The sequence below is a fragment of the Salvelinus alpinus genome, chromosome 3 (genome assembly GCF_045679555.1).
Source record: "Salvelinus alpinus chromosome 3, SLU_Salpinus.1, whole genome shotgun sequence".
Classification (NCBI taxonomy): Eukaryota; Metazoa; Chordata; class Actinopteri; order Salmoniformes; family Salmonidae; genus Salvelinus; species Salvelinus alpinus.
The window spans coordinates 25,118,060-25,138,096 of record NC_092088.1 but is presented as its reverse complement, the minus strand read 5'-3'; the positions used below and the strand labels follow the sequence as shown (position 1 = coordinate 25,138,096).

Below are 20,037 nucleotides of genomic sequence, written 5' to 3'. Positions count from 1 at the left end.
GGGAGCGGGTGCTGCCCCACTGTTTATTTTCAGAGCTTCAGCTCCTGCTCTGCCCTGGGTGGGGAACCACCCAGCCTCCCTCCTAGTCTCCCTCCTAGTCTCCCCACCTACTGTAGTCTAACCCGTCTTCAGTTGGAGTAAAAACCCCAGAGCAGGATCAGACTCTCACACACACGGCCAGCCCAGTGCAGCACCCAAAATCAGAAAGGTTACAATACAGGCCACTTGACTAGCCACGTAGTCATCAGTATAAGAGCACATGCACCAAACACATGGAAACGCACACACACGGACAGTTGGGTCTGGGCCCCGATGGCAGCATAGCAGCCGTTGATCTAGATCTGCTGCATGATCCCCAAAATGACAAACGATACACATATTTCATTAACTAATAATTTATTTGTCATTTACGATTAAAAAGTCAGTGGTCATTGCATCAGAGGAAAATGTACAAGGAAGACTTCATAATAACACGAGTGATGAAGGAAGGGGGGGTGCATGGGGCGGAAGGCAACACCCCATCGGCCCTCAGAAGGCAGGTGGACATCGTCTGTGTGAGTGGTGCTCTATAGTGTAACTCTGTGACCAGAATGTCATGAGGACAGGAGAGGGGGCTTCTGGCAAATGGGGAGACATTTCATAGAATTTTGCCCTTTCAATGCGTTCTTGAGCAAGATTTCACATATTTCATAACACCTGGCAGCAGTAGGTCTACAGTCATTGTTACAATCATTTTGGGCTTTGATATATATTTAAAATGTTCTACGTATAATAATTTAGCTTGTCTCTCTGGCTTGTTACTTACTGGCTTTACGAAGACAATGACAGAAAAAGTATTGGCACTTCAGTCCATATTATACCCAATGGACAGACTCTCTCCTTCAACTCCCTTAACCATAACTCACTTTTCCTCACCGTCCATTTGTGTATATCTCATTATGTTTTTACTTTATAAGGTACTTTAATGATCTCTCTCTCTCTCACCTGTGGACGTTATAAATACTGCGGGAGGGGAACAAAGAGAGCAAGTTACGACCCTGGTTCCACTGCCAAGCTGTGGGGCTTGTTAAGTAAAACAACAGGGTGGCTCGCCCTAGGAAGACTACAAAATGCTTTCGAGGGGTACGTTTCAATTTCTAAATAACATCTGCAGGGTTTAGTAAAGCTTGTTATCTGTAGTCCAATATTCAGGGTGGCACAGATAAAAGAGGAAGAAAATAGAGACTGAGGTAAAGGGAGAAAAAGTATAGTGATTTTTGTCTTGCTGGATATTATTCATAGCCTGGTCCCAGATCGGTTTGTGCTGTCTGGCCAACTCCTCTGGAAAATTACCATAGGAGTTGTAGGAGTTGCCAAGACAGCACAAACAGATCTGGGACCAGGCTATACAGTATTATGAAGTGTTGAGGTTCACACTTGAGCTACTAGGCACTGTAGACAGTGCAGTATAACCCTGTGAGGAAGCGGGTTGGTTCTGGGTTGAGTCTGAGAAAGGGGTTCTGGACACGTAACTTCGACATCCATCAAACCTGCCCATGCTTTCCCCACATACCAGGCCAAGAAATGGTGGCTACTGTAAGACCACCTGTTTGACAGCTTGTCATGGACGGAAATACATAAATAATCAGACGATTTGGTTCTGCATTTTTGTGAAATTCCATCTCTGGGAATTCCTCTAAGGAAACGCTACTTTTACTCGGAAATGTTAGTGGTTCCGTCTGACCTCTTTTGCTGTTCTAAGAAATAACATTATATATTACACCAAAATGTATGGAAAACAACCTAGTTCACTTTGGTCATGGATTGGTTTTGGATTGGTTTTCAGAGCACTGTGCTACGCGACATGTTGAATGAATACTGTATGATGCAAACATTGACGCATATGAGGGAGGACCCACAACTGTTACACATAAAACCTACAATCTAACCAGACAGACCTTCATGTGAACAACTTCTAAATCCATTCAGCGTTTTTTTTTTTTTTGAATGACAACGCTCGGTCTACATTCTCAGCTTTAACGACATAATCTCATAAGAAAGTACAATCATACCATGTGTCTTTAAGCGGTTTTTACATTTGACATTTTCTCATTTATATACATTCTTTCAGCAAATGAAAACAAGACCTACACCACTGAAGGACTGCGGTTGGCTGCCTTTGTCCCACTACTGTCACGTACACTACATATACAAAAGTATGTGGACGCCCCTTCAAATTAGTGTCCACATACTTTTGGACATACAGTGTATCTAAGACACAGAAACACACATGTTGCAGAACAGAAAGGAACTGGGGCCTGACAAGAGGGAGAGACACTCTTCTGAGGGGCTTGGAAATGTGACAAACCAAACATAGCACTGCAGCCAACCAACCGCTAGCATGACATTACTGTCAGCATGCTAACAGCTAGCTAGCATGACCCCTTCACAATGTGTTTACGTTTTCTATTTTTGAAATCAATCGTAATACGCTTTTAAAATGACCTAAGGACAAAGACAAAACAGCAACTTTGAGAGCAAACATACGTTCCCTTGTGGTTTCGTTTTTGTCCTGATTTTCTCATTTTCTTGATTCAATTTAGAAACAGGCTGATGCATTATTGGCCAACGAAGAGAGGGAAATGTCGGCAAGGCCAATGAGGGGAGATGACTAAGGAGGTTTCCTCTGGATTTGTGATGTTAACATTTGTTAATTCCATGCTCTGCTTACTGTAAATTTTTCGCTTCGCATCGGACGGACCAGCCAAACCACAAACATGCAAACATACAAAGACATGAGGATTGAAATAGACTATCGCATCATAATACAATCAGGCAGTGTGTACGTAGCCTAGAACGTTCCGGACTCTTTCAGTTTGTCAATAAGCTACAGTTGAAAAGGTAGAGCTTAATCCAACCTTTGTCTGTTCTTCGTGAAATGGCACTCTTTATTTTGAGCTCTTCTTTCGGCAAGCGATCACTAGCCCGTCATTGGACACTTCGTCGAAAGTGTCAAACATTTAAAAGACAAGAGAAATAATAGAATTGAACCAACAAACGATATCGGTCACACAATGACACCCGCAGGACCTTCTATCAACAAACAGTGGAAGACATGACACAAAATATCCCCCCAAAAGTTTCCCTAGTATCAAGGGCATTGTTCTGTTCTGAAGCTGGCTACTTTCCACTCTGCTGGAGTCCCGCTCAAGATTATTTTTCTTCACATGAGTCAGATAGTAATGCATGATTCCATTTCCTGCTCGTGGTGAGAAGGCTTGTGTGTGGGGGGGGGGGGGGGGGGGGGTCTTCACTTAGATAGTGAGACAGTGGGGTCTGTAGAAGTATAGGAATCTGAGAGCAGAAGTACATGAATATAGAATAAAAGATAAACATTATTAGGGTTTAGTGTTTGCCAGTGTCCAAACAGTGCCACTGTCTGTCTATGACTGGAGCAGTAGAACCAGTGAGTGAGCGGTGGGGTCACTGTCAACAGCTGTATAGTCTAGACTAGAGTAGCAGATGCCTCAGTCTGAAGTTGTATATATATTGTAATGGCAGTGGTGGTAGAAGTGACGTTTTGCATTGGAGAAGGCCCCTGTGGGGACAGCCTTTGTTGTGGTTAGAAGGATCCTCTGAGGACGAGGATGCAGCCGTTGTAGGTTCTGGTCCAGAGATACTACTGCAGAGAGTTCATGTCTACATATCTTACATACGGAATAGGAGTACAAGACAAAATGGCCGCTCTAGGCCAGTAATCTCAGTTGCGTAGAGAAAGGTGGGGGTTTAGAGACAGTGAAACAGTGGGTGGAGGAGGCAGACGAACTGAGGTTGTGCAGTTTGTCTTCTCCCCTGCATGGGGCACTTTGCTACAACACTAAAAAATCTGTTTCTCTCTCTGATTATCTGAGCTCCATGGATACTCCTGGTAATAGAATGGGAAATGTGAGCTTCGATAGTTTCAAAACACTAAAACATGGTGGCAGGAGGGGGGACTGAAGCAGTCTGAATGGGGAAGGGGAATGGGAGAGGGCAGGGGTGTGGGGGAGTGTGGACATTTTTGCTGTCGTTGTCGAGAAAGGGAATGGTATCCACTCGTCTACACTTCGTACCCTTTTTAATGGTCCCTTTTTAAGGCAGACCAATAGAAAAAAGACAGTCACAGTCCCATGATTAAAACAGAAAATAAAAAGGAAATAATTATACAATATACACAAAGTGGTCCTTAAACAGGCAATATACATGCAGTCTCTGTAATGTGCAGTGTACCCCGTTTTGGGGGGGGGGTCAGGGTTTTTATGGGGTTAGGGGGGTCGTGTTCTATCCTGCGAACTAGCCGAGAGCTAGGAAGGGGTCGTGGGGAGGTAGGAGTAGGAGTAGGGGTGGGGTCATGGGGGGGTTGGCTGAGGATGCGCTGCTCTCCCCCATCATGCTTTGCTGCACTTGCCCTTCTTCTCTTTGCGCTGGAACTTCCGGAGGCGCCGCGTCCATACGTCTCTCCACTGGATGACCAGGCTGTTCTTATCGGCCAGGAGCCCTACGCGCTCTGCTCCTGCAGCAGCCCCAGGTCCAGCCCCGGGCCCCCCGGCCCCAGGGCCCCCCGGCCCGGTCTCGCTGGTGCCCATCACCAGGAAGCGCTTGCTCATCTGGATTTTGGGACACTTGCAGGCCAGGTCCTTCATATGGATCCATAGCACGTTGTCGCCCCGTTTGAGCGGCTCGCCGCGGCTCTTGTAGACCGAGACCACGTTGACCGAGAACTTGGCCCAGTCGCCCACCGTCTCCATGTCCAGCACGTTGACTTGCACCGCTGATAAGGCACACAGACAAACCAACCATTACAACTGATGCAGGTACAGTCCTAACACAACTGTAAACTAACTGAAAATACTATTTAGCAAAAAAAGCCTGGAACATATAGTATAATAACATATAATACCATATAGCTACTAACAATCACGTTTCGGACTGATGGGATGGCAATTTACTGTTATAATTCACTGTTCTAGTACGGGTACTACTTATTCATGCTTGATAAATAAATTGGATGCATTCAGTTGTTCGCTCACCATAGTCTTTCTTGCAGTATTTCTTCATGTTGATCTTCAGATTCCCTTTCACTGGTTTGCAATAGGATTCACAATCTGCTGAAAAAAGAAGAACACATTTTAAACACCGGATACATTTTTAGTCTATGCACCACAATTACATGTGTGCGGGCTTTTCCCTTTTTCAAAACATCGGCTACCTGCACATAAGGCAGTCTTACATTTGGAGTCCGACTTGCTGGGAATTACACACTTGGGACAATTACACACATAACAGAACAGATCCACACTTAGGAGAATTACACACATAACCGCACACAGCAGTTACACATTTGAGATGATAAAGTGAACATGATGACATGGTTACATTCTTAGAACAATTACACACTTGAGACGTTTACACACTGTGTTACACACACACACACACACACACACACAAAGTGGTACATAAAAACGCATGTAGCAGACGCACATAGCGCACACACACACAAATAGACACAAACATGCATGCACGCACACACACACACAAATAGACACAAACATGCATGCACGCATACACACACGCATGCACGCACACACCTACATGCAAACACACAGGCATGCACACACACATTCATATATATACACACAGCACGAGTGCCAGGACTCTGAGACAGGCGGCTGGATAGAGGAAATGTTAGGTTTGGTCGGGTTTGCTGGAGTAATATACGACCTTAAACAAATCACACGTAAGCCCCTGCAATAACCGCTGGGGGAGTCGCGGGCGGGTGGAATATTACAGAGGGGGAAAAGTGTTCCATTTGACATGTCTGCCTGCCTTTTGGGGGACCCTGAGAAAAGACAGAGCGCGGTGGAAGTGGTCATGGCTGGATGGCTGTGAGTAGCCCACAGCAGCCTCATGGCTGCGAGACTACGGCCAGAGAGAGACCACACAGCTGACCCGCTGTACGTATGGAGGAGGATGAAGCTGCCCTGTGGTCGATGCGCTTTTCTCTGGGACTTGACTGGTGGGTGTTGGGTCATAGGTGTGTGAACTAGAGCGGTTGAAAAAAAACATTTGCAGTAAACGACCGACTGTACAGGTTTGATTGAATTGATCCCTTACAGATCCATATAGGACATGAGAAAACACACATGAATGGACACAAAGGAGTGAATAATGTGGGCCAGCCAAACCACAACGTAACACCCAGTGGTGCTGTGGGACAACCCAATGTAAGCTTCTGTGGTAGAACCTCTCCCTAAGCTATGACGGGCCACTCACTATTAAAATGGCCAATTGGCTTTAATGTCACTGCAGTGGGAGTTGTGAGGAAGGGACAAAGGGTCAAACATGTTCATTAAACCACCTCTCTACTGTACTTGTTTTGGGTTTATAAAACCTTTTTGGGTTGGATACTTCAATATAGCGCTGGTTTAAAAGGTCACTGAGGGACAGAGTTGCTGACCAGTCTTGCGCAAAGGTCCCGAAGACACCAGGTTTCGTTTGCCGCTAGCGTGAAATCACAAAGACGTGAGTCCAGGTATATGCGGTCTCCCTGGTCTCCCTCTCTAGTTGCCTTCAAAGTAAAATCAGTCAGAAGTTGTGCAGGGAAGCAGTCTCCTCCTCCAAAACAAACAAAATAAAAGTGATCGCTCGCAGGAATATGGCGACCAAAAAAAAAGGTTTCAGGGTCGGACGCATGCGAGGAGGGAGCCGTGTTGCTCGTTTCGCTGAGGGTTTGGAGAGAGCCGGAGCAGGCGAGGGCAGGAAGAGGAGAAAGAGAGAGAGGGGGCCGAGGAACCAGTAAAAATGTCAGGGAGGCTTGGCCCGTATATTAGAGTGATGGAGCTTTTATTAGCGACAAGCGGAGAGAGAGGCCAGAGCAGCTGCCTAGTTCCTTTACCTCTCACTCACAGCGGCTTTCAATAAACCTCAGTAAAACATACCTGGGTTAACGTGTGTGTTTGTGCATGTTTCTCTGTGGTGTGAGAGAGAGAGAGAGAGAGAGAGAGAGAGAGAGAGAGAGAGAGAGAGGGGGGGGGGGGATTTGGTGTACGTGCGTGGGTGTGTGAATGTGTGTGGTTAGGGAGAGGGCGCAATGAATGAATTGATGAAGTAGGCCACACTGAATCAGTCATGGGGAGAGCTGAATAAATCTGTTGAATGTCCATCTACAGGAGTGAAGAGAAAACAGACTGAGTGATATGCTAGAGCAGTTCAACCGGCCAGTCAAGTAGAAAAGGACAGTTAATCCTGCTCCCTAGCTTTTACCCATAGGATCTTGGGCTCCAAAGTGTTTTTTTTTTTTGTGTACATATACATGTGTTTGTGTGTGTGTGTGTGTGTGTGTGTGTGTGTGTGTGTGTGTGTGTGTGTGTGTGTGTGTGTGTGTGTGTGTGTGTGTGTGTGTGTGTGTGTGTGTGTGTGTGTGTGTGTGTGTTTATATATTTGTAAATTAGTATGTGTGTGTGTATATACAGTATTTGTGTGTATGTATATGTGTCTGTGTGTGTGTGTTGTGTGTATGTGTGCCCGCATGGTACCCTGGTACAGTGGCAAGCCGTGCAGCCCTCGGTATCAGTGGTGTGTGTTTTCCCATGAAGAGTCACTTACTGATGGGCATTCACCTGGAAAAGACCCCATGAATCGCCCATTGACCCAGAAGAGCCATGGCTGAAAACACACACAATCGACTCGGCGGCTCCGGTTACCCTTGTTCCCCCGTCCCTTTTCACAGTGCCGTGACAATGACAAATTGCGTCCACCGCCCCCCACACACACACACACACACACACACACACACACACTTTACGTTTTTGGGTACCTGAGTGCCCTAAGGAGGAGGAGAGGTTGGTTGGTATATGGGGTGTGGGTTAAAGGAGAGATGGAAGAGAAAATTATCCTGTATGTTGTACACTTGTGTGGGGATGAATTAACGATAAAGAACTGCTCTTATTTGTTTTTCACGGTGGAAAAGCCCTTTCCCAGGGATGCAGAAACACACAAAGGAGTGTACTGTGTGTGTGAGGGTTACAAGCCCAAGCAGAGACTAAGTTGGTGTAAGCAATGTGGGGAAAATTCCACCTAGCCTATCAGAGGGCACAACTTTCACATCCGAGCTAGACATATTGCAATTCCTTCAAGTTGAGACCCATTCGGTCTTTGGCTAGCTATCAAAGGTCACCAGTCTAAATCCCTTCCTCCCACAAACTCTCCTTCTGCGGTAGGTACATGTTAGTCCTTAGTACTGATACAGGATTAAAAAAAAGAATCCATCCGCCTAATGGTTAAGGTTAGGATTGGGGATAAGGTCTGATCCCAGATCTTTAGATATATAGCAAATTCTACATCAAGTATTCTCGCTCAACTCATTTGCCCCCCTTTGGCTAGTTTGCATGCATCCCCTGCAGTGTGAGAAGTCCCAGGCCTTACAGAACATCTCTTCTGGCCTGGGCCTTCTAGAGAGGGCCGTGTCTCAGCCGAATCAACTGTGAAAGCTGAGGAGGGGGTCCTGACGTTGTGGGAGGTACGTCTGTGGTCGCCACGGCGTTGAGTTAAAGCCTGTGATGAATCACCGTTTCCAAATCAACACTGGGCCACAATTCCGCCCGGAGAGGCGAAGGCGTTAAAAAAACGGGAGGGGAATAATTGACTGGAGAGAGCCTGGATGGAGTGAGGACTGCCAGGAGTCAGAGGCGGAAAGCGCTCTCCCCCAAAACGACGGTCGCCAACACTCTTTTCACGCCTCGAAAGTTCCCCGCCGAAGTTTCCCCGGGCTAGCAAACTGCAACTAATCACTTCTGTTGCAGCCTTTCCGTTGGCTTTGTGTTCGGCTGGAGTCGGGCTTCAAGCACAGCGGAGCAAAGCTAACTCGCTAAAGGCTAGCAGGCAGACGTCGTGCCAAGAATGCAGGTTTTAAGACAATGGAAAATCTCACTTGGATCCAGAGCAGTCGTTTCTTCACGGAACATCAAAAGAGAGGCCCACCCCCTCCATGAATATTTATTAACCCAGTTTAGAAATGGAGGCCAGAAATATTAAAAAAGTTGTGTTTTTTCAATGTTACACAGGTGTCAGGTGTGGGATGTAGGGTGGGGGAGTGACTAACCTGCCGGTTCCTCTGTGCTGCTGCTGACCATGGCTGTAGGGTTCACCACTGGGATCTCTGAAACACACACACACACACACACACACACACACACACACACACACACACACACACACACACACACACACACACACACACACACACACACACACACACACACACACACACACACACACACACAGAACAACAGAGTTTTAACTAGAGTTTTATGGAAACAATTTATACATTTTATGTAGACATGGTGTAACTGCTGGCCATATGCCTACTCTTTGCATGTGTGGTCAAGCCAATAAAGTATGCCTGAATTCAATCACAGTTATTTGACGTGGGAAGAATGAGAGGGAGGGTGTAGGGTGGAAATATCAACCTAAACACAGTGATAAAGATACTGATATTGGCACACACACACACACACACATACACACACACACACACACACACACACAACAGTAGAAGCATACTTTGTCTGAGCCGACCTCTCTTCCTCTGAAAACAGTAGCACCATGGTGCAAGAGATCAATGCATTCAAACAGGGACATGGGGAGAGCCACCTTCAGACAGATGCAAACTCCCTCAATACGCCTGGTTAGCTCAACCAGAACCCCTCGCCAGTCTCCACCAAAGCCAAAAGAATTCAATTCTTAAAGAATTCCCCCCACAACGAAGGCCCCCTTTTCAATACAAATGCTAATGCAAAGCGATGAAATGTGAACGCTAACAACAAATCCACTGCCTCAATGATAACAACAACAGGATGATTGGGACGCTGGCTTAGCATCGTTAGCGTGCACCCAGAGGGATTTGCCTTTCGACTGGGGAGTTAGAAGGAGGAGGACCGGGTTGGAGTCAAACAAACAGACAAGGAGCTTTCTGGAAAGAGTGTTTTTGAGAGGCAAGTGACAGTTGGCTTGCTTCGAAATTATGGACACCCCTACCAAGAACAACAAATAGGGCATTGAGCTTTGGACTGCTTGGTAAAGGCCGAGAGGAAAGGAGAGCAGCTGGTGAAAGACACGCCAAGCTGTGGGCTCCTCCTCTGAAGGTGGAGGGTTGAGTGGATATTGAGATGATAAAGGGATATTCAGATGAGGCGCAGTGTTATCATACTAATTGGCTGTTAGCACGCCTGGTCTTTGTGTCGTACTGTGTTAGAGGGCAGAAGGGCTTGACCGGGGAGGAATGATAGTACCAATCAAATGGAGGGCGTTTTGGGAAGAGATGCCCTCTGGCTCACAGGGGAAACCTCAGATGGCATGCACATGCATACACACACGCACACACGCGCTGACACACACACACACTGAGGCCAAGAAAAACTCTTTCTCTTCACTGGGTGTCTTTCAGAAAGTGTCTGATTGGTTTTGTCGGCCGCGACCGCTATTGTTTTCTCCTTTTTGCCCTCCGCCATCTGCTCTGTAACACCAATGTGAGACCAACAACATGGCACCATGTGGCACGACGTGGCATAGCGGGGTAGGGTACGGCATAGCTTGGCGTGGTACACCATAGTTTGGTGTGGTTGGTTCAGGGTTACACAAGCCTGGTGTGTGTGTGAGAGAGTTGTGCCAAACCACATGGCACAGCACGATGGCAAGCTGCCCTCTATTCCTCCTGCCCGCAGGCGGTGGACTAGTGATCTAATTCATACACACACACACACACTCACAGAGCACGAACACACACACACACACACTGTACTGGCATGTGACCGTGCTAAAGCCTGAACGGTAATCAGGTACTGGGATCTCAGGGTGGCACTGATCTACCCCAGATCAGACCACCATGACCTGCCTTCATCTGCGGGACTGGTGCCAGCTAGGAACTTCTGTCCCTACCTTTGTTTTACCAGGGCAGGTTCACTGAGAACATATTCTCTTTTACAACCTGCCCAAATAGTGAGCAAATGTTCCTGGGGTTATTGTCTAATTCCTTATTTTTTTTTACATGGCAGCTGAAGGCATTGAAAACTCAGACTTTCTAATCGAACACAGGCAATGGTGGATTTATGGATGGGCTAGCTTACCTCATGCTAACCGAGTGCAGCAGTGTGTACCTGAGCTATCTATCATAATTAGCTTTTAAACTAATGTAAACCCACTAATGGGATAGCTAGCTTGTGACATCCCAGGGAACATGACTCTCCACCATGCTGTTACCTGGCTATAGAAATGAGACCGGGAATGAAGCAGCTGTACCTGCCATGTTACATGTGTGGTTGTAAACCCCTCGTTGGAGCTGGTACATGGTTCATGGTTTCTCTCGAATGCAGTGGTTCCCAAACTGTGGGGGCTAGGGGTCGGCAGCGGGGGAACTCAGTCCGGCATTCAACTTACTCTTGAAAGTTGTAATAGTATAATGCACAAGGTGTTATTTTGAAATTGGGTAATGCATCATCAGTTTTACTCTTGTCAAACCAGTCATTGCATATGTAACGGATGTGAAATGGCTAGCTAGTTAGCGGTGGTGTGCGCTAATAGCCTTTCAATCGGTGACTTCACTTGCTCTGAGACCTTGAAGTAGTGGTTCCCCTTGCTCTGCAAGGGCCGCGGCCTTTGTGGAGCGATGGGTAACGATGCTTCGTGGGTGACTGTTGTTGATGTGTGCAGAGGGTCCCTGGTTCGCGCCCGGGTCGGGGCGAGAGGACGCCATAAAGTTAAACTGTTACACATACCTTAGAGAGCTATAATGTGTCAGAAATGTCCAGATCAACTAGCCCATGTCAGCTAGGTTTTTTAGACCATACATTCTGTTGTAATGTTTGATTCAGTCAAATATCACATGAATGCACATTAGACATGGCAAAATGTATAGAATTGCACAGAAAGGAGCTTTAAAACTGTAAAATGTTCTCTGCACCCGATGACTAAATGTGTAGAATTGCAGGAAATAAGCTCTAAAATTGCAAAATTGTATCTCCGCCAACAAGAGGGGTGTGAACAGTTTCTGTTATGAACAGTGCGTGTTATGAACAGTGCTTATGTCCATAGAACTAGAAGTTGGGCTCAGGATGTTCCGCGATGCTGGTAGACCTGAGTCTGGGAACCCCTGCAGTATGGTACGGTTTCCCCATTATGTAACATGGTAATAGTATTCCATTATGTAACATGGTGATGGTATTCCAGTATTTAACATGGTAATGGTATTCCATTATGTAACATGGTATTCCATTATGTAACATGGTAATGGTATTCCATTATATAACATGGTAATGGTATTCCATTATGTAACATGGTAATGGTATTCCATTATGTAACATGGTAATGATATTCCAGTATGTTACATGGTATTCCATTATGTAACATGGTATTCCATTATGTAACATGGTATTCCAGTATGTTACATGGTAATGGTATTCCATTATGTAACATGGTAATGGTATTCCATTATGTAACATGGTATTCCATTATGTAACATGGTAATGGTATTCCAGTATGTAACATGGTAATGGTATTCCATTATGTAACATGGTAATGGTATTCCATTATGTAACATGGTAATGGTATTCCAGTATGTAACATGGTAATGGTATTCCATTATGTAACATGGTAATGGTATTCCAGTATGTTACATGGTATTCCATTATGTAACATGGTAATGGTATTCCAGTATGTAACATGGTATTCCATTATGTAACATGTTAATGGTATTCCATTATATAACATGGTAATGGTATTCCATTATGTAACATGGTAATGGTATTCCATTATGTAACATGGTAATGATATTCCAGTATGTTACATGGTATTCCATTATGTAACATGGTATTCCATTATGTAACATGGTATTCCAGTATGTTACATGGTATTCCATTATGTAACATGGTATTCCATTATGTAACATGGTATTCCAGTATGTTACATGGTAATGGTATTCCATTATGTAACATGGTAATGGTATTCCATTATGTAACATGGTATTCCATTATGTAACATGGTAATGGTATTCCAGTATGTAACATGGTAATGGTATTCCATTATGTAACATGGTAATGGTATTCCATTATGTAACATGGTAATGGTATTCCAGTATGTAACATGGTAATGGTATTCCATTATGTAACATGGTAATGGTATTCCAGTATGTTACATGGTATTCCATTATGTAACATGGTAATGGTATTCCAGTATGTAACATGGTATTCCATTATGTAACATGGTATTCCAGTATGTTACATGGTAATGGTATTCCATTATGTAACATGGTAATGGTATTCCATTATGTAACATGGTATTCCATTATGTAACATGGTAATGGTATTCCAGTATGTAACATGGTAATGGTATTCCATTATGTAACATGGTAATGGTATTCCATTATGTAACATGGTAATGGTATTCCAGTATGTAACATGGTAATGGTATTCCATTATGTAACATGGTAATGGTATTCCAGTATGTAACATGGTATTCCATTATGTAACATGTTAATGGTATTCCATTATATAACATGGTAATGGTATTCCATTATGTAACATGGTAATGGTATTCCATTATGTAACATGGTAATGATATTCCAGTATGTTACATGGTATTCCATTATGTAACATGGTATTCCATTATGTAACATGGTATTCCAGTATGTTACATGGTAATGGTATTACATTATGTAACATGGTAATGGTATTCCATTATGTAACATGGTATTCCATTATGTAACATGGTAATGGTATTCCAGTATGTAACATGGTAATGGTATTCCATTATGTAACATGGTAATGGTATTCCATTATGTAACATGGTAATGGTATTCCAGTATGTAACATGGTAATGGAATTCCATTATGTAACATGGTAATGGTATTCCAGTATGTTACATGGTATTCCATTATGTAACATGGTAATGGTATTCCATTATGTAACATGGTAATGGTATTCCATTATGTAACATGGTAATGGTATTCCATTATGTAACATGGTAATGGTATTCCAGTATGTAACATGGTAATGGAATTCCATTATGTAACATGGTAATGGTATTCCAGTATGTAACATGGTATTCCATTATGTAACATGTTAATGGTATTCCATTATATAACATGGTAATGGTATTCCATTATGTAACATGGTAATGGTATTCCATTATGTAACATGGTAATGGTATTCCAGTATGTAACATGGTAATGGTATTCCATTATGTAACATGGTAATGGTATTCCATTATGTAACATGGTAATGGTATTCCAGTATGTAACATGGTAATGGTATTCCAGTATGTAACATGGTAATGGTATTCCAGTATGTAACATGGGTATGTTATGGTTTCCCTGTGTGGTTGGTTTAGTGTAAAGCCTTTAGTAGATGTGGTGGCAGAGACTGGCGTGGGCATTCTGGTAAAACCCTGATGGGGGGGGTGAAACCAACCCCTTGTCCTTGGAGTGGGCATGACAACAAAGATACAAACAGAGCCCGGGGTTGAGGTGGACAGGGAGGTTGAGTGTGTGTGTGTGTGTGTGTGTGTGTGTGTGTGTGTGTGTGTGTGTGTGTGTGTGTGTGTGTGTGTGTGTGTGTGTGTGTGTGTGTGTGTGTGTGTGTGTGTGTGTGTGTGTGTGTGTGTGTGTGTGTGTGTGTGCCACCACTGGGGCCTTCAGCACGAAGTAGGCCTTGCCTTGGTCACGCTCTGGTGCACACACACACGTCAGCGCTGGTGGATAGATTACTGGCCAGGACCACAGCAACACACAGTGTGTGTGCGTGTGCGAGTGTGTGTGCATATGTATGTGTGTGTGCAGGCTCGATTCCCACAGGCTCGATGTGGCTACTGATAGCAAAAACAGTACACTGCCTTCCCCTGGTGACAAGTAAATATGTGCTTCTGTTAAATGCATGTCAATGTCTCTGTGTGTGTGTGTGTGTGTGTGTGTGTGTGTGTGTGTGTGTGTGTGTGTGTGTGTGTGTGTGTGTGTGTGTGTGTGTGTGTGATATTCTCACTGATGCAAGGGTCCACGGTTGAGCGGCCCTGTGTGTGTATCTGTGATCTACTCACTGATGCAGGGGGCCACAGGTGAGCGGCTCTGTTGGTAGCCCTTTGCACAGCGGTTGCAGGTGATGCCCGTCACGCCGTCCTTACAGGGGCACTGGCCCGTCGTCTGGTTACACGTCTTACCTGCCGCACCCACCGGGTGGCAGTCACAGGCTGGAGAGAAGGACGGAGGGAGAGGGGGAGGAGGTGAGAGAGGGAGAGGGACAGAGAGAGACAGAGAGAGAGAGAGCGAGAGCGAGGGACAGACAGACAGAGAGAAACAGACAAAGACAGACAAAGACAGAGAGAGAGAGACAGAGAGAGCGATAGAGAGAGCGGGAGTGAGAGCGAGGGACAGACAGAGAGAGAGAGACAGGCAGAGAGAGAGAGAGAGTGCGAGAGAGTGAGCGGGAGACAGAGAGAAAGAGAGAGTTCCAGAGAAAGACAGAGAGAGAGCGAGAGAAAGCGAGACAGACAGAGAGAGAGCGAGCGAGAGAGAGGAGATGGTTAGATGTGGCCAGTTGAGAAACATTTAAGTCGCCTAAGGTTCGTCACACATATTCAATGTCACTTTCAAGGTTTATTTGTGACTCGGATCAAATCAGATGGCATTTTGAACCCTCGTATGAATAGGCTCTGTAGCACAACACACACCTAGTTAATCATCATCTGCCATTGAAGTATCCAACTGTATTCCAGATGCAACAAGACTGAGTGTTCCTTTAGTCTATTTCCTCTATCATTCACACTCCAGGTCTGGGATTCCTTCTGCTCAATTGGGCTACCCTGCTACTGTCGCCTCCAGGTTTACGGACCTGGCACTGCCTGGCAAAGATGTGTGTGTGTGCATACGTGTATGTGTGTGTGTGTGTGTGCGTGTGTGTGTTGACAGGGAAGAAACGCCTCCATTTGCCCGGTCTCTTAGGTGCTACGCTGGTGCCTGTTTGTGTGTGACACCCACTCTGCCGTTTCATCACTTCCCAAAAATCTGCCTGGCGCCCACTGCGTGCCGACGGCAACACGCCACCCAGAGAGAGTCCCCGTCCCCCCGGTCTTTTATGTGCTGTTATGGTATGCGCCGTCCGTCCGAACGCACCTTGAGCAATACGGGTCTTCTTCTGTTTAAAGAGCTGCTGGGATACAAGACCCGGCCTGTTGGTCAGCTCCTCTCTTACAAGAGGTCTTTACAAGGTGACAGAGAGGAGAGGAGAGAGAGAAGAAGAAGAAGAGGAAGAAGAGAGAAAGACATGCAGAGGGGAAGAACGGTGAAAGGGAGAGAGAGAGAGGGCTAACATGTTCCAAACTTTGCCTCTGGTGTGCTCATCAGCATAAACAAGACTAAATCTCCCTCACCTCACCTTGGCTCAACCCGGCTCAACAAGGAAAACAGACATGTCTTCCTTAGGAAAGCCGCACACAGACACACACACTTATCAAATGTAGAAGATAAACCTCTCCAACCGCACGCTATCAAGTATCACTATTACACTTTACACTGATCAATCTGAGACTATCTTGACACACAAAACCATACAACTTTACTATCCCCGTAACATTTTACTTTAAAGGGTGCGATTGAACCCTTTGACTTGGCTTGGAACTGCAGCTCCTCTGTCCAGAGACAATAAAAGACAATGCTTTTGGAAAAATTCAACAACAAAAAAAACTCTGCCCCCTCGATTCAATGCTAACATTTGGCATTTTATCTTGTCGATCTGTTCTGGCATAAATAATTGCTTTTGGCCAAAAACAACTGGCCCCCAAAAAACTACCGACGGGGAGGACGGCTCTTTCCCTCTACTTTGGGCTAAATTAGGTAGAAAACAAGCTCGCCAAGTTGCAAAATTGCAAAAGCAAACTGCATTACTTAAGTGTAATGTGATAGCTGGTAATTGTCCTCCTGCTTTTATAAAAACAACAAGAAAGGGCGAAACGAGCCTTTGGGGAAAACCCAGTAACCCAACAGTCTCTGATAGGGCTTGCCAAGGAATGGCAGCTGCTAACATGAGGAGTTTTCTTCAGGGCCTTGCTGTGTTGTTCCCTCAGTGTGTGTGAACATGTTTATTTGTGCTGATCATTTTGCCATCACAACTGAGGAGTAAGGACTCTACCACCTGTTGATTTGGGAGGGGTGTGGTGAGGTGGAGGGAGTCTGGACCATGAGAATTAGGAGTGAGGGGGGGCGGGTGGTGGGGTGGAGGGTTAGTGCTTTGATCTTCAGATGCACATGTGGCTGTTCCGTCCGGGTGTCCGGCTGGGGTGTCAAAGTGTGTACGCTCGTTTGAAGTTTGCGCTCGCTTCGTAAATCTGATGGCTCGCGTTGCATGTAAAATCCCCACCACCTGACCCAGCTTCAAACTCACAGAAGGCTTTGATTGGCCGTTGGTTGGCAGTGTTGGTAATATATTAGTAATATACGTTTGTATTGAGTGGGTTGGCGCACAGGGAGGTTGAAAGTCAAATGTGTGTCCGGTCTTCTGGTATGACTTAGTTCCTGTTTCGCTCCATGTCTACTATGTGACTTCTCTCCTGCCAAAATGTCCTTCTCTCCTGCTCTTGTTCCTGTGCCCAGGTGCAGCACGGACGGGGCCGCGGATCCATTTGGAATTTCTGGCATTCCTGGGATTGGCGCCCCTTTATACAGTATGTGTTAATAAAACACAGCTGATGAGTCCACTAAAAACCGAGTCCAGAGACACAGGTTGTTGAACAACACAAACGTCTCTGATTTCATAACACAGCACTACTCTATGCACAATAGCGATATAGAAATCAATGCTCTACACTCCAAACAGAGAGACTAGAATAATCTGGTAGTTTATAAAAAGAAATATAGCAAATCATGTACAAACTGGTTTGCTGTACTAAATGCGGGGGACAGAAGTGTAAACTTCCCGTCATTTGATCTGTCTGGTAAAGTCTGTGCCAGTCTGGATGATACCTGCATGCCTAGACTTGTGGGACGGCAACAGACAATCATTTCTGAACCAATCCATTGTTTCGCTGATTGTCTAATAACAAAGGCAACTGGTACCAAATGTTGTGTTACTAACACAGAAACAAATGAAGGAGATGTCAGAATATGGCCATCTTATATTGGTACAATCAAAACATATTTATCTGCATGTTTATGAGTTGAACATAATACCTCATTAAAAGTCAAATATGTTGTTATACTGCAAATACATGTTCATTCAATCCATGTAACTGCTTTAAAATGGGATTAAAGTACTCTGTAAATCTACTGTTATTTATTGTGTTCAAAGTCTGTTAAGCTCAGAAAAACAACAGATGAGTGCCAGGATGGTGTTCGGGGAGGGGCACCCCCCTCCAGCCACTCACCTCCGTCCTCACACCGTCTTTCTGAAGTTTTACGCGCAGGGGCTTGGGCCAGTTAAAAAGCTGTAAAAATGTCCTCAGATGTTGATGACTATTTAAGCCTGTGTGACTGAAGGTGTGACAGACAGACACCACCTTGGGACTTGTAGTCTTTGGACAGCAGGCGTTTGCTCACTCTTGAACTCTGAATAGATCAATGGCGCTCAGTGTGTGTGTGTGTGTGTGTGTGTGTGCGCGTGGGTGCAAACAGTATGTGTGTGTGTGTGTGTGTGTGTGTGTGTGTGTGTGTGTGTGTGTGTGTGTGTGTGTGTGTGTGTGTGTGTGTGTGTGTGTGTGTGTGTGTGTGTGTGTTTTAACAAACCATGTGAGTGCGTGTGAGTAACTGAGTAAACAGTCCTTTCAAAAGGGGTCCAAGTATTTCACCTTTTCTAATTGGGCGGTTTGCTCTGCAGACATCTGGCCGATACTGGCATGAGCGTTTCGGTTTTGGAATGATTTATCTTGGATTTCCTAATTCCCTTGTTTCTACGAAGTTATTCTATAAGAAATTATTCGCATATGGTCCACTTCAGAAGCTACTTGGAGGACAAATCTTGGTACATTCAGTATAAAGTATATTTGAGGCTTTTTGTTGGCAAGGACTGCTGACATATTCTACGGCCTAAATTTAAATTCCTTTCTTTGACATTAATTCTAGTCGATATAGATGCCAAGACTAGGACATGTTTGGAGACACATAAAGCTCTGACATTGAAGACCTCGTAGGCAAGACTGGTTACACCCGCGCTGGTTATGGCAAGCATGTTTCTTTAATTTGCCGGCTGTTTTTATGCACGTAGCAGCGTAAATCCGCGGATGGAGAGTGGCAGCGGCCGCTGCCCAGGCCTGCAGGAGCTTGGGACACCCCATAGAGAGGCACTTGGGGCTGGAGCAGAAGGCCGAGGGCACTGGGGGTGGAGGGGGGTTGGGACCTGTGTGTGTGTTACCTAAGTACAAGGGTGTAACTGGGAACAGATGGGAGTGACGCTGCCACTTGACCCATCCATCAGAGTCTGGCCTGTCCATTAAACTGGCAATCCTTGTAGACTGTGTGTTGGACACGCACTCATGCACGCGTACACACACACACCCACACACACACACACACACGTGCGCACACACACAGCAGGTCCGACATGGACACTCGTCCACAGAGGAGGTCTGATTGGAAGCAGACATTCCGCCCCCCCAACCCTCCAGACCTAACCGCCCATTCCTTAGTCCCATTCAAAAAACACCTGTATTTTATTGCCGTTACTCCATTTCAGACGTGACACCGACCATTTTTGACCCTTGACCCTTCTCCTGGCCCTGTCACAAGAGGAAAAATATATAAAACAGTGCGGCAGAAATAAAAGGTAGAACGAATTGGAGGATTAGAGAGAAGAAGAGATGAGAAGAGAGCATACTCCTCGGACAGAGAGGGAGAGAAAGTGAGAGAGGAGGAGAGAAAGGGAAAGAGACAGGTTCTAAAAGGGGCTAGGATTGCTCTGATCAATCATGGTGCCAGCCGCCCAGGTTGAGGGCCGTTTCCACGGGAACGTTCATTTCCGTCACATCTTGCTATCCGAGAGGAAGGCGATA

At 45.4% G+C, this 20,037-nt stretch overlaps 1 protein-coding gene across 4 annotated transcripts in view; it reads right to left on the bottom strand.

Moving 5' to 3' along the window:
• Positions 1 to 379: 379 nt before the first annotated feature.
• The window catches only part of ntn2 (netrin 2), a 58,870-nt gene continuing 39,212 nt past the window's right edge, over positions 380 to 20,037 (bottom strand). For 3 of the 4 annotated variants that reach the window (XM_071392267.1, XM_071392266.1, XM_071392269.1), the window contains exons 4-7: positions 15,100 to 15,249; positions 9,119 to 9,175; positions 5,049 to 5,126; positions 380 to 4,789 (exon numbers count right to left, since the gene is read on the bottom strand). In XM_071392267.1, coding sequence (XP_071248368.1) covers positions 4,407 to 4,789; positions 5,049 to 5,126; positions 9,119 to 9,175; positions 15,100 to 15,249 — 668 coding nt within the window. In that variant the 3' untranslated portion in view covers positions 380 to 4,406. The remainder of the gene's footprint in view (positions 4,790 to 5,048; positions 5,127 to 9,118; positions 9,176 to 15,099; positions 15,250 to 20,037) is intronic. The other variant, XM_071392270.1, reaches the window with a different exon arrangement.